The sequence below is a fragment of the Crocodylus siamensis genome, chromosome 8, assembly GCF_052110815.1.
Source record: "Crocodylus siamensis isolate JL-2025a chromosome 8, ASM5211081v1, whole genome shotgun sequence".
Classification (NCBI taxonomy): Eukaryota; Metazoa; Chordata; order Crocodylia; family Crocodylidae; genus Crocodylus; species Crocodylus siamensis.
In genome coordinates, this window is record NC_143402.1 from 56336415 (window position 1) to 56359127 (window position 22713).

A 22713-nucleotide genomic window follows, 5' to 3' on the forward strand; every position below is an offset into this window, starting at 1 on the left:
CCCCACGTTTCCTGGTGCTTTCTTCATCCTCCCTATATATTTGAAAAAGGACTTTTTGTTATCTTTGATTTTGGATGCAAGTCCTAGCTCTTTGTCCACCTTAGCTTTCCTGACAGCCCCCCTACAGGCCTGAACAGAGGAGGTATACTCCTCTTTGGAGATAGCACCCCCTTCCACCGGGTGTACACTGCCTTTTTGGCAATCAGGCATTCCTGTACACCCTTGGTGAGCCAGGGGGACTTTCGGGCACTCTTGCCCCCCTTGCTTCTTGTTGGGATGGTCACCCCTTGGGCTTTGAGTATCATCTCCTTCAGGAACGACCACTCATCTTGGGCACTGAGCTCCTCTGCTCTCGAGAACCCCAGTGCCTCTCCCACTAATCTCAACTCGTTGAAGTTGGCCCTCTTGAAGTCTACGGCTACTGCCTTGCTGCAGGCCCTTGACACCCTGCGCTGGATGATAAACTCCAGCAGGCAATGATTGCTATAGCCCAGGTGTTCAAGGACCTGGAGGCCCCTTACCCGGTCATCGCCTGTGGCCAGGACCAGGTCCAACAGGGCATTTCCTCTGGTGGGACTGTGCACCTCCTGAATTAAATGGAGGTCCTGTATCTCAGCTAGGAACTTCCTGGAACAGTCCGTCCTGGCTGACTGTTCCTCCCAGCAGCTGTCTGGGTAATTGAAGTCACCCATGACAACTACATCCCTTGCCTTAAATGCCTCTGCAAGCTGGCCCAAAAGTTCCCGATCCAGCTCCTCCCCTTGGGTGGGGGGTCTGTAGTAGACCCCCACCATTAAATCCCTCTCCCCACGGCCCCTTGTATCTTGACCCAGAGCACTTCAGCTTGCCCCTCCTCTGACCCCATTCTGCTGGCAGAAGATGTGTATTGCTCCTTGACATAGAGCACCACACCCCTGCTTTTGCTTCCTTCTCTATCCCGCCTCTAAAACCTAAAGCTCCTAATGCTAACTGCCCAGTCATGGGATGAATCCCACCAAGTTTCTGTAAGCCCTATCATGTCTGGGTCTGAACTGGCTATTCTGAGGGCAGGTTCCTCCTGTTTATTCCCCATACTATGAGCATTGGTATATAGGCATTTAAGGCCCTGCCTAGCTGCGTGTGCCACCCCCCGATTTGGGAGACTGTTTGGATCCCTGTTTCTTACCTGGGCACTCCTTGCATTTGTCACCTGTCTTGCTCGGGTGGTGTCTCCTCGTCTTCCTGCGGCCTCCTAGTTTAAAGCTCACCGTACAAGATCAACCAACCTGGAAGAGAAGATACGCTTGCCTTTAGGAGAGAGGTTAAGCCCATCCCGCCCCAGCAAGTCCCCTGCCCGAAAGCATGGGTCATTATCAAGGAACCCAAGGCCTGCCTGGCAGCACCAACTGCATAAGCACTGGTCGATCTCACCAATGCAGGCCTCATGTCGCCATCCCCACCTACTCACCAGAAGAAGAAAGGAGAATACCACCTCACACAACAAGGCTCTTTTGCAGTAGGTTTTATTGGACCAGCTATGTAGTTGGGAGAGACATTGGACAGTGTTTTGGATATCAGGTGCCCTTCCTCATGTCTGAGAGAGAAGTAGAGGAAAGGCTGAGCCAGATATCAGAGGAAAAGATCCTTAGTGGGAGGGACCAAGGAGAGCTATGAAATAGCAGAGAAGAGTTGTTTTCAGGACCTATTACAAAACAAAAAGAAATGCAGTAGAATAAGTAGTCTGGTTAGTGGGGCATGCCAGAAGATGGTGGAAATGGAAAATCACTTTCTCCTCTCCATCTCAGGTTTATGTCACCAACCCTGATGGGTCTCCAGCTTCCCGTGTCCCCGTGAAGATCAGGGGCTCTGATGACCTGCAACTGACTCAGGGAGACGGGACTGCCAAGCTGATTAAGAATACAGCTGGAGACATCTCCCAGCTGCCTATCACTGTGAGTAGCATGATCCTATCACAAGACCCTGGGGACTGTGGAGACCCTCCATGGGCAGCATCTTCTGGGCTACGTTCCTTTGGGAGCTACACCATTGTACAAAGCATTGAAGGAAGTGATGGGGAACAGGCAAATAAGCCAATGACTGGAGGGACCTTGGAGATTGTATTATCTTCTTATTCCCAGGATGGGCAAAACAATCATAGGAAATTTGAGCTAAAAGAGACCTCACAAGGTCATCTAGTTCAGCACCTTGATCCAGGCAAGGTTGTCCCTGACTAAACTATCCAAGTCAAGTGTCTGTCCAGCCTACCATTGGACATTTCCAAGGATGGAGACTCTACCACTTCTCCAATCAACCTGTTCCAATGCTTGCCCCCCCCCCTCAGAGTCAGGAAGTTCCTCCTTATCTCCATCCCCTCTATCATCACCCTTTAGGGATTCAAAGACTATTACCAAACCCCCTCAGTGTTCTTTTCTCTACTTTAAACATCTTTCAACCTTTCATCATAAGTTTTCCTTCCCAGGCCCTGAATCATTTTTATTACACTCTGTCAGACTCTTTCACACCTGTCCACATCTTTCTTGATGTGTGGGGACCACAACTGGCCACAGGGCTCCAAATGAGGCTTTACCAGCACTGAATGGAGCAGAAGAATCACTTCACTTGATGTGGTTCAGTATGGGGAAAGATTTCTCCCTTACAATCCATGCTACAGTGGTTCCCTCTCCTGTCTCCAGAACCTTTCCCTAGCTCTGAACTCATTTGACTCTGTTGAGCCCAAAATGGTCTTAAAAGAGAGACAATGGCAGCTAGTGATTGTACCTCAGCAGACCCAGGTTTAGTTCCTAGATCTGAGACTAGCAACCAGCTGGGAACCTGCAGGTTAGAACAAGAGTTTTAGGAGGGACAATTTTGAGGGTGAGGACAAGAAGCTCCATGTGCACAGAAAGAGAATGGAAGTTGTGAACCCAAGGGCACCAGAGGGCTTCAGGCAGTGCTCTTAAGAAAGATCCAGTAGTTACAGCCCCAGTGAAGTCCATCTATTGATGCCAGAGCTCTGTGCATGAGACAGACATTAACTTGCTGTTTGATGACACATGAAGCAGTCCCCTTCTCTGTACTTCAATTTTGCCAACTTTAAAACCATCATAATGATACTGACTTACTTTGCACAGTGCTGGGAGATCTGTGAAGGAAAAGCACTGTTCTCTACTAGACATCATTGAGTCTCCTTGGCCTTATGAAGATTTAAAGTCTGGGGTCTCTTTCCAGCAAAGTTTTTTGTAAATATGGAGCTCTCATTTGGTGATCAAGGATTTATACTGTCACCACCATTAGCAATCCCTTGATTCAAGGATGATTTCTACCACACTTGTTGATGGATCTTGAGGTAATTGAAAAGTCCAATCTTTGAGCCATAAATCTGTCCACAGAAGTTGAAGGTGTTTCTGCAGGGGTGAGTAGGCTGTAGGCTGTTCCTGTCCTTTTCCCTCCTCCACTCCATACTCTCTGCTTCAAGGGCAAGATAGTTTCATAGTTGGTAGAGTTGGAAGGGGACCTGCCTCAAAGATGCTTTATCTCAAAAAGAACTGTCATTTATTTGAGGTTGCAACACCACTAGAGTCAGTCAGCAGCCAGCTCCTTCCATCTCTTGATGTCAGCATCTGTTTTCTTGATATATACTTTCCCTGTGTCCTTGTAGCATTTCCTCTGGCCACCGTGAGATCTCAAGCTGTAACTAGGCTGGGAGTAGAGCACTTGTTTGGGGAAATGAGAGTTGGGCATCCACACACAATGTCCAATCCAGGGAAGTTGGTGCTTGAGGATCACCAACTCAGTGATGGTAAGGTTGGCTTCCTAAAGGATGTTGGCATTTGTGCAGCCATCTTCCCATCTGATGTGGAGGATTTTCTGGAGGGATCATTAGAAATACCTCTCCAGGCTCTTGAGATGACAATGGTAGGTCATTCACCTTTCACTTCCATAGAGGAGAGTTGTGATGATAAATACATTGGATTTATACCAGTGCCCCTGAGAATAGGCTGTAATCCAGACTGAAGCAGGGAAGTCTTAGCTCATTCCGAGGTTCCAACAGAGTTTGGCTCATGTCATTTCCTTTCTTCCATCCCTCCAGGTACAAACTGCCCATAGAGAGCTCCCAGAAAACCGCCAGGCTTTGAGAGACATGGTGGCACAGGCCTACCAAACCCAAGGAGGGTCTAAAAACTATCTCCACCTGGCGATTGCTAACATTGAGATCAAGACTGGAGACAACTTACTTGTAAACTTCAACTTAAGAACAAACAGGGAGTCTGTCATGAACCAGATCCGCTACTTCACCTACCTGGTAAGCGTTCTGTCTCTTGGGTCATGGGAGATTCTTAAATCCAGGCACAGAGGACTTGATTGTAATACTTTCAGGCCCTGTCACACATTCCATATATTACATAGTTAACTGGTTGATTATTCAATAATGTTAAACGGCCCACACATGCGAAGTAATTATCACCCATAAAAATGGCCATCCAGCTATGAAAAGAGCCAAACAGCTACAAAAAATAGTGTTTGAAAATGTGTAACAACTCTATACATGGTTTCTATCCAGCTTTAAGTTGAACATGTTATAGGGCCGTCATACTTATCTGTGTGTGGCATGGAGCAGCTCAGTACCAATGTCATTTCCCCAGTGCTAAATGTAAAACCAGTTATAATCTCTCTAGCCATGGGATGCTGCTTTAACTGCTCCAAAATCCTGATCAACAATTTGGAGAAAAGTCTCGAGATAGTACATTTTCTTACATACAATATGCAGCTTTCCCCCGACAAACTGCTGCTGGAAACTGGAGTACATATTATAGGGGGAAAATATGGTAAAAGCAGATTCTGCTGCTTACCAGGGAAAAACCAAAGTAAAGTTAACAACAAACTACAGGGAGCAGAAAAATGAAAGGCTCAGTTCCCAGCTGCTGCTACTCAGTTACTTACTACCAGGAAAGATCTTATTTCCTTCATTCTGTTTTTCAAAAACAAGGTGGGTATTATATTCCAGGGCATGGTTGCATGCTGGAAAATATGGTATTATCACCCTTGCCTTCTGTGCATTGCAGTCAAATGCTGTGTCTGGATTTAAGTTGACGAAGTCTAACTACATGGAATGATGTTCCCAGAGCTTTGCTCTGGCCTCAGCAGAGTAGATGGTTGGTCTTTGATGGGTATATCTGAATATCAGACCCCTCACACTGAGAATGCATCCTTCAGTCTTCAGTCAGTTTCATCAGCTGGAATTATAGAGTTGGAAGGGACCTCAAGGATCACCCAGTCCAGAGGTGCTCAACTTCCAGGCCATGGTGCCATGTCATCTGACCCGCTGGGCTCCCCAAGGGTCTGGAAATTTGGCATCAGGAGAGAAGTGGCACTGCTTCCCTGCTGCTGAGCCTCCAGACCCAATCCCAGCACTAGTGCTTAGTTCCAGCACAGGTGGGGGAAGGTGGGAGGACCCAAGGACCCAGGACCCAATTCTGACACTGTGGATGTGGGAGAGAGTGGCGCCATCCCCCCAAAGTCCAATCCCAGCACAGGGAGGGTTGGATGGGGTGATGCCGGGCCTCTGGGACCCAATTCTGGCATGCTGGGGGGCAGGAGGGGGCAGTCCCAAGCCCTAGGGACCCAATTACAGTGGGAAGGGCTGATATCAGCCCCCAGGATCCAATCTTAACACAAGGGGTGTGGGATGGGACAGAACTGGCCCCCAGAGCCCAATCCTGGCATGCAGAGGACAGGAAAGAGCAGTGTCAGGCACCCAAAATCCAATCCTGGCACAAGGGGGCAGGAGAGGCCAGTACCAGCCTCCCAGCCCCAAACCTGGCTCTCAGGAGGTAGAAAGGAGTGGTGCTGAGCCCCCAGGGCCTAATCCTCCTGCACAGGGAGCAAGAGGGCCTGAAGGAACAAAAGACTGAGCACCACTGATTCAGTCCAATCCCATTAACAAACACAGGTGGTATGATTTTTAAAGCCATAGTTTTACATGCATATCTGAAATGTTCCTAGTGTCCTTGCCATATCCCTGTGGCAGTCAAGGTTCCCTGCCCTTCACAAGCAATGTCTCACATTGTCCCATCAGATCCTGAACAAAGGCAAGATCGTCAGTGCTGGCAGACAGAAGAAAGAGGCTACACAGCATTTGGTGACTATGTCTCTACCAGTCACACCAGACCTCATCCCTTCTTTCCGCTTCGTGGCTTACTACCACATCGGGCAGGAGATCGTGGCTGACTCAGTTTGGGTGGACGTCCAAGACACCTGCATGGGAACAGTGGGTTGATGTTCTCAGTCTAGCTACACTAATGCAAACTGACTTTTCCCCCAATTTCCTCTTCACTTCTGGTAAAGTGTTTGGGGGTGGATAGACAGATAGGTGGATGGAAGGAGGAATGGGAATGAATGGATGGATACAGGGGGTGTGGGGATGGATGGATAGATAGATAGATAGATAGATAAGGTGGGGGAATAAATAGATTAAAGGGGGTATGGTAATAGATAGAGGAGGTGTGGGGGTGGACGAATAAGCAAAGGGAGGGGTTGTGGAATGCATGGTTTGCAAGGAGGGAAAGATGGATGGATACAAATTAAAACTTTAACAAAGGATCTTTTAGAATCTATAAGGCCCTTTCCATGAATTTCTCTTAAGAAGCAATGAAATATGCTTTCCATTACCCTTCACCTTTCTCTGTCTCTCTCTCTGTCTTACACAGTTGGTGGTGAAAGGAGCCACTGAGGCAGACAATAAAATCCAAAAACCCGGGTCTTCAATGAAAATAAAAGTGGAAGGAGACGCCGGAGCCCGTGTAGGGCTGGTAGCTGTGGACAAAGGCATCTATGTTTTGAACAAGAAGCACAAAATCACCCAGACAAAGGTGGGTCAGAAAAGAGCTCAGGGCACTGACTACAGCCCATGTGGAAGATACTGAGATAAGGCTTTTTTTATACCTGAAAAGAAAAGAATCTGCATTGTAGGGATGAGGATTTCTGGATGAGGACATTAGGGAATACTATCATGATTTCACAGAGCAAAAGTAGCTACAGCCTGAATCATCCTTTGAGGTCCTTCTAGATCAGGGACAACAAAGATCGTCTGGCCCGTGGGGCTGGAAATTTGGTGGCAGGAAGAACAGCAAGTTCCATGTTTCAAGAAGCCACAACAATTAATGTTGCTACCACCAAATTCCAGCCCCGAAGGCCAGTGGACCAGCCCCATGCTACAGATATTGGGGAATCCTGATATCTTGAACCCCTCGATGCTGCGTGTGTTTCTCCATCTAATTTAGTTAGTCTGTAAATGTACTTGTCTATCTTGCACATGAAGTGTTTAGAAGGAATCAGATAGATTTTAATGAGCCATGGAATCAATGGATTCCCTTCACTGCTGCCTGTATAGAAGTGCCACTGCCACTGCCAGACAGTTGGTTTTAAACTTTAGATGGACTGGGAATCCAAGCAGGAGGTGGGGAAAATACATCACTGCAACTCCTCCACCCCCCAGATCTGCCCCCAGAATCTATGTATTTTTTGCTATATGTAGCTGCTATTGGCAGGGGCAGATCTTTCTTCTGCATTGCTTCTATCTGAGAGCTGCTCCTGATCATGTAGCTCCTATCTCCCAGTTCTGCAGACTGCTCTTTAACTCATTCCAATAGTTATATTTGTTTTTGCATCAATCTTGAACTGAATAATCCAGCCCTAGGCCCCTAGCATGTTAGTAACTATCTTCTAGTTTCTTTTTACCTGGAGAAAAATGTGTTGTGTTACATGGAGTGATGCATCTTATTGTGTGCACCTGCATTTTCAAAATACTACATCTACCCAAGTATACCCCCTACCAGGTGATGAAGTCTGAGGTCCCTTGGAGGCCCACATCTATGCCTGTGTGCATAGACATTGAGTACTTGGGTGCCCAAGGGTCCTGGCCCTCCTCAGGAAGAGGGTAGGGTGACCACCCATCCCTAATTGGGCAGGACAGTCCCAAAATGAGAACATCAAGTCCCGGTCCCAGGCTGCATGACTCCAGGACAGCATTAGTCCTGGATTCCCAGTATTGCGCAGGGATCTGGGTTTTCCATTCACAGCAGAAAAACACGGGAAATAATAGTTTCCCCTTGCAGGCTGGCAGAGTTCCAGCCTGCAAGGGGCTGCAGGGAGTGGGCCATAGGAGGCATTATGTGCACATGGCCAGGAATACAGCCCCAGGCACTAGTAGAGAGCAGCTTCCCCAGCTGCCTGCAAGCAAGTCTGTGGAGGGGAGGGGATGGCAGATCAAGAACCCCACAGTGAGGGAGGGAGTGGGGCAGGGTCTGAGCCTGGGCCTGGCTATTAGTAAGTATGTCTGATTGCTAATATCCAAAAAAAACTGTTGTGTAGCTTAGAGGAACTTTTTGGCTTGTCTTGTACTTCTCCAGATAAAATAAAAGCCCGTGGAGTCATCCTGAGAGCCACACAGATCTACCCTATGCGGCCAGATGAGCTGGGCACCACAGTTTAAAATGAAATACATTATGTCTGAGATTGTCAAAGAAGCCAGTGTTAAGTGAAGGATAAACACCAAGTGCCACTATACCTAATGGTTCCCCATGGTTTGTGCCCCCTGGTTTGCAGATCTGGGATACCGTGGAGAAGAGTGATATCGGTTGCACACCTGGCAGTGGCAAGGACAACATGGGCGTGTTCGCCGATGCTGGACTTGCCTTGGCCACCAATCATATTTCAACACCCTCGCGATCAGGTATTTGGAACACCTTGCTTTTCTCCACACTTGACAACTCCTTTCACAGCCTGGTTGTGATCACTTGCCTTTCAGTTCTAGCTGCCTGCTCAGGTCAACCTTAGGACGACAGCAACAGACTTCCCCCTCCAATAGCTGCTTTGGGTGATGAGAAGTGCTTGATGGTTTCAGTCCAGTTCCTAGTGGAGAGGTGTCCAGAGGACACAGCCTGTTTTAAAGCAAGGACTGGTAATTAGGAATACTTCCAGCTAGAGAAGAGAGTGGTATGTAGAGCATTAGTGGTTCCCAACCTTGGAATGTGACCCAAATCAGGGTCACAAGGGGTCCTCAGTAGGGTCACAAAGGGCCCTGTTGGTGGCCGATTTAGAGTCACAGCAAAAAAAGATTGGGAACCAGTGATCTAGAAGTTAAGGCAAGACTCTTAGGTACACTCCCAGCCCTTGGAAAAAGTGAACCCTGGAGTTTGGAGTAGACAGTGGGATTCAAGACTCTTTCATTCAATTCCTGACTGCCAAGAACTTGTATGAGTCTCCAGAAGTTGTTTTGCCTCTACCAGGCTCTGTTTTCCCATCTATGAAATGGGGATAATATTGCCTATTGGCGTTAAGTGCTTCAAGACCCTTGGTTGGAAGGAGCCAGAGAAGTGAAGTGTGTGATGATTCTCTCATGAAAATCAACACCATGATGACCATGAGCCACACCAACATCTTCAGCGGACAGGCCACAGACTTCTTGTCATGCCATATCATGAGTGGCCAGGTCTGCAGGTCACCCAGGGTCAGAAGAAGCAGCCAAGATCCAAGAGGAGTGTGCAGAGGCAGAGTGTATGGGAGCCAGGAAGCGAGAAGATCCATCTGGGGAACCAAGTCAGAGATCCAGAGGATCAAGAAGCTGTCCAGTTGGGTATCGAAGAGATCAAACCAGAGTTGGGTTAGGGAGCCAAAGAGTAAAGGCAAACTCAGGGTCCCGGGCAACTATAGGCCAGTTAGTCTCACCTCCATCCTTGGCAAAGTCTTTGAAAAAATTATCAAGGCTCACATTTGTGAGAGCCCGGCAGGGCAAGTTATGCTGAGGGGAAACCAGCATGGGTTCGTGGCAGGCAGATCGTGCCTGACCAATCTAGTCTCTTTTTATGACCAGGTTACAAAACGCCTCGACGCAGGAGGAGGGGTGGATGTCGTATACTTGGACTTCAGGAAGGCCTTTGATACGGTATCCCACCCCATACTGGTGAACAAGTTAAGGGGCTGTGACTTGGATGACTGCACAGTCTGGTGGGTGGAGAATTGGCTGGAGGGTCGCACCCAGAGAGTCGTGGTGGATGGGTCGGTTTCGACCAGGAGGGGTGTGAGCAGTGGGGTCCCGCAGGGCTCGGTCCTTGGACCGATACTCTTTAATGTCTTCATCAGCGACTTGGATGAGGGAGTGAAATGTACTCTGTCCAAGTTTGCAGATGACACTAAGCTATGGGGTGAAGTGGACACGCCGGAGGGCAGGGAGCAGCTGCAAGCAGACCTGGACAGGTTAGACAAGTGGGCAGAAAACAACAGAATGCAGTTCAACAAGGAGAAATGCAAAGTGCTGCATCTAGGGAGGAAAAATGTCCAGCACACCTACAGCCTAGGAAATGACCTGCTGGGTGGCACGGAAGTGGAAAGGGATCTTGGAGTCCTAGTGGACTCCAAGATGAACATGAGTCGGCAGTGTGACGAAACCATCAGAAAAGCCAATGGCACTTTATCGTGCATCAGCAGATGCATGACAAATAGGTCCAAGGAGGTGATACTTCCCCTCTATCGGGCGCTGGTCAGACCGCAGCTGGAGTACTGCGTGCAATTCTGGGCGCCGCACTTCACGAAGGATGCGGATAATCTGGAGAGGGTCCAGAGAAGGGCCACTCGTATGGTTAAGGGCCTGCAGGCCAAGCCCTACGAGGAGAGACTAGAGGAACTGGACCTTTTCAGCCTCCGCAAGAGAAGGTTGAGAGGCGACCTGGTGGCTGCCTATAAGTTCATCAGGGGGGCACAGAAGGGAATTAGTGAGTATTTATTCACCAAGGCCCCCCCGGGGGTTACAAGAAATAATGGCCACAAGCTAGAAGAGAGCAGATTTAGATTGGATATTAGGAGGAACTTCTTCACAGTTCGAGTGGCCAAGGTCTGGAACGGGCTCCCAAGGGAGGTGGTGCTCTCCCCTACCCTGGGGGTCTTCAAGCGAAGGCTAGATGTGTATCTAGCTGGGGTAATGTAGGCCCAGCACTCTTTCCTGCTTATGCAGGGGGTTGGACTCGATGATCTATTGAGGTCCCTTCCGACCCTAGCATCTATGAATCTATGAATCTATGAGCAAGCCAGAAGGTAGTCGTAGAATTCTCCAGAGAGCCAGTAGAGGCACAAGCTGAGGGTGAGGCAGCCTAGGTACAGGGGTGAGCGTTTTTGCCTGGACACTTCCACTTCTAGGTCAGGGGTTTTTATAGGAAGGGGTCAAGGGTCTACTGATGCTGGCTGGCCTCTCTGGATATAGGGCATGGGTAGGCAGCAAGGCCAAGGTAGCAGGTTCTGACCACCTATGTCTGCTCCAGTGCCCAGCTGAGGAGGTAGCAGACTAGGATGTCCAGGCACAGTGAGGCCTCAAGCTCAAGCCATAGCCTGGCCTGACAACTGTATATGCCTCAGGAAACACCTCCTTTTTCTCCAGGGATTCACTTCTTCTTTTTCCTCACCTCCTTCCTCAGATTATGGATGTCCCCAGCCCGCAAGACGCAGGCGTCGCTCTGTTCAACTCATTGAGGTCAAGGCCACCAGAGGTAGGTTGACAACTTGGGTTTGGATGAAAATTAATGTATATGCTCCCTGGCATCATTGCCCAACTTCTGCATTCCAGCTGCCCAATACCAGGACAAGGCTGAGAAGAAATGCTGCGAGGATGGGATGCATGAGAATCCGATGGGACACAGCTGTGAAAAACGCGTGACCTACATTCTGGACACAGACAGGTGCAAAAAAGCCTTCCTTGACTGCTGCAACTTTATCAAGACCATGCGGGATGAAAAGCAACGGGAGCTTCACCTAGAACTGGCCAGAAGCAAGTACTGGGGTTCTGATCTCACTATGAGGGGGAAAGATGGGGGAAAAGATTGGGTCCCCAGAGCTTGGACTCAGTGCACTCGCGTATGATGACCTAGGAAACATGACATATAAGGTCAGGCTTGAAGATCTGGAATCATTTAGTCTGGAGAACATGAGACTGAGAAGAGTTTAGATCACAGTGTTCCCAATCCCTGACCATGGTATGATGTATTTAAGAGTTATAAAGACCATGGCAGTCAACTACTATTTGTGGCCATGGGGGATAGGATAAGGAGAAATGGTTTCAAACTGCAGCAAGGGAAGTTGAGGTTGGAAACTGAATTAGGAAGAAGATTTGAAAGAACTTTTTTGGTTATTTAGGCTGGCGAAGGAAGGACTTGATAACAGTCTTCAAATCCCTGAAAAGCAATGACAGGACAGGATTCATAGATGGAGATAGGCTTTTCCCTGTGGCTACAGGGGACAGGACTAGGAGCAATGGCCTCAAGCTGTAACAAGGGAAACTGAGGTGGGAGATAAGGAGGAGCGTTCTGAGGGTGGTCAAGCATTGGAACAGGCTGCCCACAGAAGTGGTAGAGTCCTCATCCTTGGAAATGTTCAAGAGGTTAGATAGACATTTATCTTTGATGATTTAGGTAGGGAGAAGCCTGCCTTGAGCAGGAGACTGAACTAGGTCGCCACCTATTTGTGTCATAGAATCGTAGAGGAGTGGAGCTGGAAGGGACCTCCAGAGGTCATCTTGTCCAACCCCTTGCTGCTCTATCCAAACCATCCTATACAAATCCATTGCCCAATCTCTTAGCAACACTACATAGTCAACCCTGACACAACCCCAAGACATCATACCCAAATCTGCAATGGGGACACACACATACACACACCACAGCAGCAAGTATCCTGCTCCTGCAAAGATTATTAAGATACACTTGAGAGATCCCAGATAGAGTTCATACTCCCACTCCAGAGGAAAGCAACCCTCCCTCCACTGAAGTCCATACCAATCTGATCATGGGGTAAAATTCCTTTCTGGCCCCAAATGCAATGTCTGTCAAGACCCTCTAGCCAGGACCTTCCAGGTTTGAGTCCCAGTAGAAGCATTGGCACAGTGCAGTTGCCAAAACCCAGTGCCTTTGAGATAGGCTTAAGAAATACTCTGATACATGTAGCGTCAGGAGATGGAAAATTTCCCTCCCAGCCCCATGTGGCAACCCTGAAAGCCCAGAAGCTTGAGATATCCCCATAGTAATTACACTGTGGTTCTGCCACAGGTGAGGTAGGTCTCTCCTATGTCCTGGAACATGAACACTAGTCTTACTCCCAGGATGACTCTGGGAGCTTTTATTTTATCCGGAGAAGTACAAGAGAAGCCAAAGCCAGTTCCTCTGAATAATGCACTGATTTATTGAAATATTAGCAAGTAGGCAACATGACCAAGAGCAGCTACATACAGCACAGAATACACAGACATACTCAGTGCCAGGTCATGAGATCTCAGGCCCCTCATGGTCTAGGTAAGTTCCAGATTCCCACCCCTCTGCCTTTGTGTCGAGTAGTTTTATACAGTTCAGATTCAAATGTCTGTATCCCCTCCCATTAATCTGAGAGAATGATCTCTTAGCCAATGGAACAGGGATCAGGGAAACTGAGTCATTTCCTGAGGTTGTCTTATTACCACTGGGTGCAATCACTGGTGTGATCATCTCAGGTCCCTTGAAACTATCCTTCACCATCCCTCTTCATGGGCTAATCACTGTAATACAGACTAAACTGCTTCTGAGATCAGAGGATCTGAAAGTAGAAATGTAGCAACACACTCACCACAGCAAAAAGGGGTGAGAGGTCTTCAGGACTCCCCAACACTAGGAAAAGGCACGGCCTGTGGAGAACCAATGAAAAAAAGAGTATTTCACTGAGATCTGGTGGGGAAACACATTTATGATCCCAGCACTCATTCCTGCCCAGGGCAGGGTGTCAAATTTGATGATCTGTTCAGGTCCCTTCTGACCCTGGAAACTATGAAACTATGAAACTGAATATAGGGGAAAACAGGAGATCAGGGACTTCCTTGTCTAGATACCTCCTTCTGTTCCATCTCTAGGGCATGGTGCCATCAAGATGTAATGTCCCTTAATCTAACACCGTGGTAATTAGGTTGGAGTTTGCCAGTGTTTGCAGATAAATGAAAGGTGTTAATTATTTCATAGCCCCATTAACTACTTCTGATATAACACCTCAGGTGACCTGGATGATGAATTCTTATCAGAGGAGGATATCGTCTCAAGAAGCCACTTTCCAGAGAGCTGGTTATGGGAAGTAGAGCATCTGAATGAGCCACCAAATAAAGAGGGGTGAGTGCATAACTATGTTTTTCTATAGGACCAGTTCCAAGGGTAGAATAAGCAAAGAGAGCTCCATGGATTGGTCCCAACGCCAAAAGTCTTGACCTTACCAGGGTTGAAGTCAGTGCCTACAAAAGATGTAGGTGGGGAATGAACATGAAATAAAATTCCTTCTCTCTTTTCTTCCATAAATAAATTCTCCATCTCTTTCTTTCCATGTAGAATTTCTTCCAAGACAGTGCCTCTTTTCCTGAAGGATTCAGTCACTACGTGGGAAGTGCTGGCTGTGAGCCTGTCAGAAACCAAAGGTGAGGGATAGTACAGCAAGATCTCTGAAGGAAATTAGAAACACTGTGTTGGGAGGGAGAAAGTCAAGGTGTCCAGTTATAAAGAGGATGACACCCAACTATTATGTGTAGCTGTAGGGAATAGGATAAGGACCAATGGTCTCAAGTTTCAGCAAGGGAAATTGAGGTTGGAAATGGAATAGGAAGAAAATTAGGGAAAACTTTCTGGGTTATTTAGTGAGAAGAAGAGAAGACTGAGGGGGAAATCAAATCATACTCTGCAAATCCCTGAAGACTGATTACAGAGAGGATGGAGATGAGCTTTCCAGGTTACTATGAGCTTTGGCAACATCCCAGGGTGAAAGAATAATCCAAAAAAGAGAAAATATGTGTCAGTGCTCAGACAACTGATTGACTGAGTTCTTTCTTGCTGACCATTCAGGGATCTGTGTGGCTAATCCCTATGAGATCACGGTGATGAAAGATTTCTTCATTGACCTCCGGTTGCCATATTCTGTGGTGCGGAATGAACAGGTCGAGGTCCGAGCCATTCTCTACAACTACCTGCCAGACAAAATCAAGGTGAGCTTGCAACTAGTCTTCAATGCATTGTGGAAAAGCCAATAGACCCTGGGATGTTCATACTATATTTTCTAACGTACAACACACACCTTTTCCCCAACAACCAGCTGTTGGAAATTGGAGTGTGCATTATTTGCAAAAAAATATGTTAAGAGTAGGGCCTGCTGCTTACTATTTGAAACTAATAGTAAAATCTGCAGTGATTCACAGGGAACAGAATGATTAGCAGGCTGGGCTCCCTTGCTGCTGCTACTCAGTTTCTCTCTGCAGGGAAAGACCTTCTTTTCTTCATGCTGTGTTTCAAAACAAGGTACATATTATAGTATAGGGTGCCCTATAGGCAAGAAATTATGGTATATAGAACTCAATGAGGCAAGAAAATAAAGATGTAAAGTGTTATGGTCATCATTGGGTCCAATAGAGCCCATCACTGTGGGCATTAACTGAGGATTGATTCCATTTTAGGATTCTGGATGGCCTGTCTAAAACAAGTTGGTGGGTTCCCTTTCAAAAGGGGCATGTGTTTGTCCTGTACCAGCGTAACTGTAACATTTGGGTGTCCTGGGGCCGGTTTAAACATAGGCCCAACCACTTGTCTTAGGCCCAATTGCCCGCCTCCTCGCCTGCCATGCCTTGATGTTATTAATTATCCAATGTTAATCAGGAGGGATGCTGCCCATTTATCTGCCCTGATACCAAGGGCCTATGTGTATGATTTTGACCTTCCCTTATCATATCCCATGCCTCACAGATGTTTCCTCCAGGTAGCTAACACTGGGGCCCAAGCTCCAGAGTCTCACGTGGGACTGTCACTCCCCACTGAAGCTTGTAGTTCAAGTGCCCTTACCCTGGGTTCTCTCTTTATACAAACACACACTGGGCCCCGGACCCCACACACTGGGCTTTTAGCCTGCACACACTCTCAGGGTTCCAACCCCACACAAACACTCTTGGGGCTCCAACCCCACACCTTGTGGCTCCAAGCCTGCCTCTGGGATCAGAGATCTGAGCCCTCCCTGGGCAATCCCCTTATCCCTAGCCCCATATATGTCCTTAATAGCTCCCCAAAACTCAGGGCCCCACTCCCCTGGAGCTTCACACTGGCTCCTATATGTGGCCTCAGACCTCCACCACAGAGTCTGGGCACTGCCACAGGTCCCTCCACTGACCTGGGCCCTGCCTCAGTACTCTCGGTATGTCTGGGCTCCTCCTCCCTAATCTCACCCATCAGGGATGTGGGGCTGGGGTTAGGAGGCACCCCATACTTGCCTTTCACCAGGGTGGTAACTAGCCTGGCATTTCTGGGGGACTGTCCTGCCACGGACAGTTCCACCAGGCCACCCATCCCCAACAGGGTGTAGTTTTCTGTCATGCCCAGGACCATGGGGTCTCCTCCTTCCCCATAGCCCCAACTTGGAACCTCCAAGGGGTGTTCCATAAGTAGCAGCTCAGCCAAGCTCACCTTGCTGGGGTCGTTTGACCCCACTACTCTTTCCTGCCGTGGCAGGGGGTCGGACTTTATGATCTGCTCAGGTCCCTTCTGACCCTACCAACTATCAGTTAGGCTCTGGAGCAGCGAGAGACACGCCAGTGAAAGCCCGTCACACCCCCGCTTCCCCGAAGCCCCCCTGACACATCCCAGCAGCTGCGGAGACCCCGCTGACCCCCAGCACAGCCAGAGGCAAGCGGGGCCTGTGGTGGGAGGGGGTTAACCCCTCACTGAGTGGGAGGAGGCGACTGAGTGGAGCAGAGCGGGGTCAAGCCCCACCCAGGCCCCTACTTGGCTCGGCCCCCCCAGGGAGAGAGAGAGGTAGGAGGGGGTACTCACCAGTCCCCCTCCAGTAGGGCAGGGCCCCCCCTTGCCCAAGAGCAGCTTTCCCCGACAGCAGGCCCACTGCGCATGCACACAGTTTAAAAGGGCATGCCAACAGTAAAAAAAGCTCCAGTTAGGCTCTGGAGCGGTGAGAGATGTGCAGGTGAAAGCCCACCGTGCCCCCAGTCCCCTGAAGCCTCCCAGACACCTCCCAGCAGCTGCAGAGCCCCCCCACAGACCCCCAGCACTGCCAGAGGCAAGTGGGGCCCATGGTGGGAGGGGGCTAACCCCTCACTGAGTGAGAGGAGGTGGCTGTGTGGAGCTGGGCCGAGTCAAGCCCCACCCAGGCCCTGACTTCGCCTAGCCCCCCAGGGAGCCACATAACCAGAGCTGCACAAACAGGCTGCGCAAACAGGCACGCTTGCCTGCCGGCGCATAAGTTAGCACAGAGTTCGTGCAGGAGGGTGTGCAGGAGAGCCTGAGACCCTGCCTGCGAACCCCCCAGGGTAGACAGTCCCAGCCATAATCAGCCTACCAGAGGCAGGACACAGATGGGCACGCGTCACACCCTGAGGGTCCCCTTGGGCTCTGCGGCCCCCCCCCCGGGGACCTCAGAGACAGCCACCCAGATGGAGCCCATGGTCCCGGGCTCCACACAGACAGCCCCTGGCTCTTGGCTGCGGGGGCTGCCTGTCTCTTTTTCAGGCTCTGGGGCCCAGGAGCATGGCCACCTCCCCGTGTGGGGTCTGCTCCCTTTTGGGGTCTCTGGTGCACCAGCTGGAGGAGCTCCAGGCCACAGTCCAGAGACTGCATGCCATCAGGGACTGTGAGCAGGAGATCAACTCCTACTGCCAGGCCCTTCTCCCCTGGGAGCCGGAGGGTAGACCACCATCACCCTCCAGGACAAAGGAGGACTCCGGGACCTCCCACTCTGTCCAGTCAGGGGCATGGACCAAGGTGGTCAAGGGCCCCAAGGCCCGCCACACCAAGGCCCCTGCCCCGCCGGAGCTTAGCAACAGGTACGCACCTCTTGCTGCTCCCACAGAGCCTGCTGAGTTGCCAGCTCCCACAGGCAACACAGGCTCAGCTGCAGCTACCGTCCCCGCTCTCCCCAAGACAAAACATAAGGTGTTTGTTGTGAGAGACTCCATCCTGAGGGGGACTTATGGGGCAGTCTTCTGCCCCGACCCCTTAGCCCGGGAAGTCTGCTGCTTCCTGGGGGCCCGCATCTGGGACATTGCAGAGAAGATCCCAAAACTCCTCCAGCCCACAGGCCACTATCCCATGCTCCTTATTCATGTGAGCACCAATGACATGGCTCAGAGCACTCCTAGCTGAGTCATGAGGCACTACAGGGATTTGGGAGCGGGGCTAAAGGGTCTTGGGGCACATGTGGTGTTCTCGTCAATCCTCCCAGTCTCAGGCTATGGGCTGAGGAGGGAGAGAAGGATCCACATAGTCAACCAAAGACTGCGGCACTGGTGTTATCGGGAAGGCTTTGGCTTCCATGACCACAGCCCGCTCTTTGGAGAGAGAGGCAGCGAGCTGCTGGGAAGAGATGGCCTCCACCTCTCTCACCTGGGGAGGAGGCTCTTCTCTGCCAGACTGGCTGACCTGCTCCACCAGGCTTTAAACTAAGCCCGTTGGGGGACAGGGGGACTACTGCCACTGCTGGCCCGCAGAGCAACCCTTGCAAAGCCAGCGGGCCAAGGCATCCTCTCTGTCATCAACCTTCAGGAATTTGAAGACTGCGATCAAAATTCCCCTCAGTCTTCTCTTCCCCAGACTAAACAACCCTAGTTCTTTCACCCTTTCCTCATCTGCTCTGCCTCCAAGGGGCAACTTGAATAATGTAGGACTTTAGATTCATGAGGTTTTACCCATCAACTTGTGCTTTTCAGTTATGTTACAGGAGTTTTGAGGGGTGCTGCCAAATGCCAAGGTCTTCAGCCCCTAGCAAGATCAGGCTCTTAGAACCTAGCCCTTGTAGTTATAACATGGCAAACAACTTCCCTCTGCCTACCAGACTTTTCTGCATTTTTCCTCAGGTCCGACTGGAACTGATGCACAACCCAGCTTTCTGCAGCATGTCCAACTCCAAAAAGAAATACAGGCAGTTCTTTGAAATCCCGGCCAAATCTTCCCGAGCAGTGCCTCTGGTGATTATCCCGCTGCAGCTGGGACTACATGATATCGAAGTGAAAGCAGCAGTGTGGGAAAAATATATGGCTGATGGGGTGAAGAAGAAGCTGAAGGTTGTGGTACGTGTTTGCTCATGGTCCCATCACACCATTTAGAATGGGGGTGATCAGTTGGTGGAAGGTATGCCCAAAGTGGCACAACCTGCCTCTGTCTAGCACTTGGCAGATCAGGGAGGGAGCAGAGAGCACAACAGAAGAGGAGGCAGGGAGCAGAAAGCAGAGCAGCAAACAGAACAGGGGGTACAGGGTAGGGAACAGAAAGCAAAGCAGCAGATTGGACAGGGGATACAGAATAGGGAGCCCAGGGCAGGGAGCAGAAAGCCAAGCAGCTGATTCAGCAAACAGAAAGCAGAGTAGCCAACAGGACAGGGGAAAGAAAGCAGAACAGCAGAAAGATCAGGGAGCAGAAAGCAGAGCAGCTGAAGGGGCAGAGAGCACAAGAAAAGGAGCAAAAACCAAGCAGCAGATCAAGCAGGGGGAGGGAATTGGGGCAGCGCTTAGGGAAGGTATAGGGCTTAAACTATAATAAAACAGTTGGTTTGCTCTGATCTGTATGGTTGGTTTCTTGATCTATACTTTAGCCTTGTATGTTAACTCTTCCAATTTAACCTTATTCCTTCTCTCCCCTGCAACAAAGAACCTATTATTCCCTGGTCTTTTCTCCCCATGATGGTCATTACTATCTTGTAGCCAAGTCAGCTCTGTCCTTCTGATCAGCTAACTCCTTGAGACTTCTCCAAATTGTAGAACCTTCTTTACTGTAGAGACAGAGCCAGACATGACATTGGCCTCACTAATACCATCTGAAAAGATTAAACCACCCTCCTAGTCCTGCTCATATCTTTCCTGTTTATAATGCAAGAGTTGTTTTCACAGTCACTGCTTCCCAAGACACAGCCCCCAATTTTCACAACTTACCTCTTCCTAGTGCTGTTTTCAAGAATACTGTAATTTTTTGCATACTACACACAATTTTCCCCCAGAAATCAGCAACCAAGAATAGGGGCACATGTGTCTGCAATGGAGAAAGTAATTCTGAATGGTGTGATTAAAGGGGAGTGGGGAGGAATTATCTCCCTTCTGTGTTCTCATAACAAAATGTGTGTCGTATTGGTGGGCTATCTGGTATGCTAATAAACAAAATGCTTAGTTTGGAGCCTACAGTGCAACCAGGTCCTTGTTCTTCCTTCCTAGCCTGAAGGGATGAAGATAACAAAAACTATCATATCTGTTGTGTTGGATCCAGTTAAGGCTGGTGAGTGGCCATGATATAGTGCCTTTCTTTCTATATAATCTCTGCAAATGCTACATTTTCTAGGTCGGGTTGTCAAAGATATAGCCCATAGGCTGGATATCACCATAGAGTTGTTTCATCCAGCCTGCAGGGCCAAATCTAACCATGGCGCACTGGTTGAATTTGGCACTCATGCTCTCAGTAAAGGCATCTCTATTTTGGAGCCATCCTGGGTGGTGTTCTCTTCTTTTCTGGTCATCTCTTTGGCTGTTTTTGGTTATCTACAAAGTGTTTTTGACACTCACATGCATAAAAGGTGATATCTTTGCTGTGTTTCCCTCCTCCAACACAGGCCAGCATTTGGGTTCTATATCAAGCCAAGAAATAGCAGCAGTACTTGGCCAACAGTCATATTTTCTAGGGCTGTGCGAAGCTGTGGTCCCTGATTCAATTCAGTGAAGATTTGACCTGATTCAATGGCCAAATCTCCAAATCTGAATCAAATCAGAAGACCCTTTAATCTCTCTGAATCAAATCAGAACCCTCCGAATCAATTCAGAGAGATTCAGCAGTTCAGACATAGACACAGTTTTAAATGTTTTTTCTACATGCCTCTAGGTAGCAGGGGCTTGTGAATGCTGCAATGCTGGGGCACATGGAGTGTCCCACAGAAGCTCGGGGGGCTCACCAGCATGCTTGGCAGCAGACCCAGAGGTGGACCACAAGCACTTCGGGTCCATTTCCAGGTCCGCTGGAGAGTGCTCATGGGGCCCCCCCATACCCCCCCAGCACAGCGACTGGTGCCTCCTGGGTCCGGGGTGGGCCCCCCCAGCACACTCCCTGGTGGACCCAGAAATGGACCAGAAGTAGTTCCAGTCCACTTCCAGGTCTGCTGCCAAGCATGTGGAGGGCCCCCCACACTCCTGCAGGCCACTCCATGTGCCCCAGCATCTCAGTGATCACAAACCACACTGGTACCTCAAGGTATGTAGACAAAACATTTAAAATTCTGTCTACATCCAAATCGCTGATTCTCTGAATCACCATCGAATCGTCAGATTCAGATTCAGCTTAATGGAATCAGGGACAGTGATCCAAATCAACGAATCGAATTACTGTCCCTGATTCGGGCCAAATCCAAATCCAAATTGAATAGAGCCTGGTTCGTGAACCCCTAATATTTTCATGTGGGGTTCTTTTCCCCCGTGCTTCCAGGTGGAGTTCAGGAACAGAGGATAGAAGCTCCAGCTCTAGATGACATCGTTCCAAACACAGAGTCAGAAACTAAAGTCAGCGTCCAAGGTAGGAGACTTGGAAATTAAGGTTCTATTCAAAACCGATGGTGGGGGAAACACAAAGCCTGTAAGATTGTTACAGCAAAGAGGGATCATGTGACATAACATGCCAGGACTGTCTAGTATCTAAGAACAGCCCGATGAAGTCAATGCAAAGACAACCATTGGCATGAGTTGGCATTTGGGATCGGGTTGAGAATATGGGATGGGGAGCTGGCATAGCTCACAAAACATTGTGAGTAAGCAACTGTGCATCATGGCTCTTTGGCTGGTAATACCGTATTTCCTCATGTACTACACACCCTTGAATAAGACGTGTTTCAGTTTTGAAAGGCTGAATGAAGAGAAAAGACCTTCCTTTTTAGTAGGTAACTGGATAGAGGCAGTGAGGGACTGGAGCCTCCTCATGATTCTGCTCCCTGCATGCCATCTTTACTTTCACTTTTGCCCAGTAAGCACCAGAAACTTCCCTTGCCATATTTCCTCACATACAATGGACACACCCATATCCAGCAGTTGGCTTGGGGAGGAGTTTTATAGATTTCATAGACATTAGGGCTGGAAGGGACCTCGGGAGATCATCGAGTCCAGCCCCCTGCCCAAAGGGCAGGAAGTCAGCTGGGGTCATAGGATCCCAGCAAGATAAGCATCCAATTTACTCTTGAAGGTGTTCAGTGTAGGTGCTTGAACCAGACTGTTCCAGACCTTGGGGGCTCGGACAGTAAAGAAATTCTTCCTTATGTCCAGCCTGAAACGGTCTTGCAGGAGTTTGTGACCGTTCGACCTCGTCATCCCTTGGGGCGCTCTGGTGAACAGACGTTCCCCCACATCCTGGTGGTCACACCTGATAAACTTGTAGGTGGCCATCAGATCACCCCGAGCCTGCGCTTTTCCAGGCTAAAGAGTCCCATGGCTCTCAGCCTGTCATCGTAAGTTCTGTTTTCCTGACCTCTGATCATGCGCGTGGCTCTCCTCTGGACTCTCTCAAGCTTCTCCACATCCTTTTTGAATTGTGGAGCCCAAAACTGGATGCAGTACTCCAGCTGCGGCCTCACCAAGGCCGAGTACAAGGGGAGAATGACGTCCCGGGATTTGCTAGAGAAGCATCTATGGATGCATACCAGCATTTTGGTCGCTTTACTAGCCGCAGCATCGCATTGGAG

The 22713-nt window shown here is 49.2% G+C and overlaps 1 protein-coding gene and 1 long non-coding RNA gene across 3 annotated transcripts in view; one reads left to right on the forward strand and one right to left on the reverse strand.

Moving 5' to 3' along the window:
- The window catches only part of LOC149858675 (uncharacterized), an 85981-nt gene extending 84769 nt beyond the window's left edge, over nt 1-1212 (reverse strand). Inside the window, exon 1 of the long non-coding RNA XR_016443831.1 lies at nt 1166-1212. This is a non-coding gene — a long non-coding RNA (uncharacterized LOC149858675). The remainder of the gene's footprint in view (nt 1-1165) is intronic.
- The window catches only part of LOC149858676 (A.superbus venom factor 1-like), a 78707-nt gene that overhangs the window by 18458 nt on the left and 37536 nt on the right, over nt 1-22713 (forward strand). For both annotated transcript variants that reach the window (XM_090060194.1, XM_090060195.1), the window contains 13 exons: nt 1785-1931; nt 4070-4282; nt 6056-6247; nt 6687-6848; nt 8584-8710; nt 11445-11516; nt 11594-11794; nt 14036-14147; nt 14361-14446; nt 14868-15007; nt 18869-19081; nt 20216-20276; nt 21471-21557. In XM_090060194.1, coding sequence (XP_089916320.1) covers nt 1785-1931; nt 4070-4282; nt 6056-6247; nt 6687-6848; nt 8584-8710; nt 11445-11516; nt 11594-11794; nt 14036-14147; nt 14361-14446; nt 14868-15007; nt 18869-19081; nt 20216-20276; nt 21471-21557 — 1813 coding nt within the window. The remainder of the gene's footprint in view (nt 1-1784; nt 1932-4069; nt 4283-6055; nt 6248-6686; nt 6849-8583; nt 8711-11444; nt 11517-11593; nt 11795-14035; nt 14148-14360; nt 14447-14867; nt 15008-18868; nt 19082-20215; nt 20277-21470; nt 21558-22713) is intronic.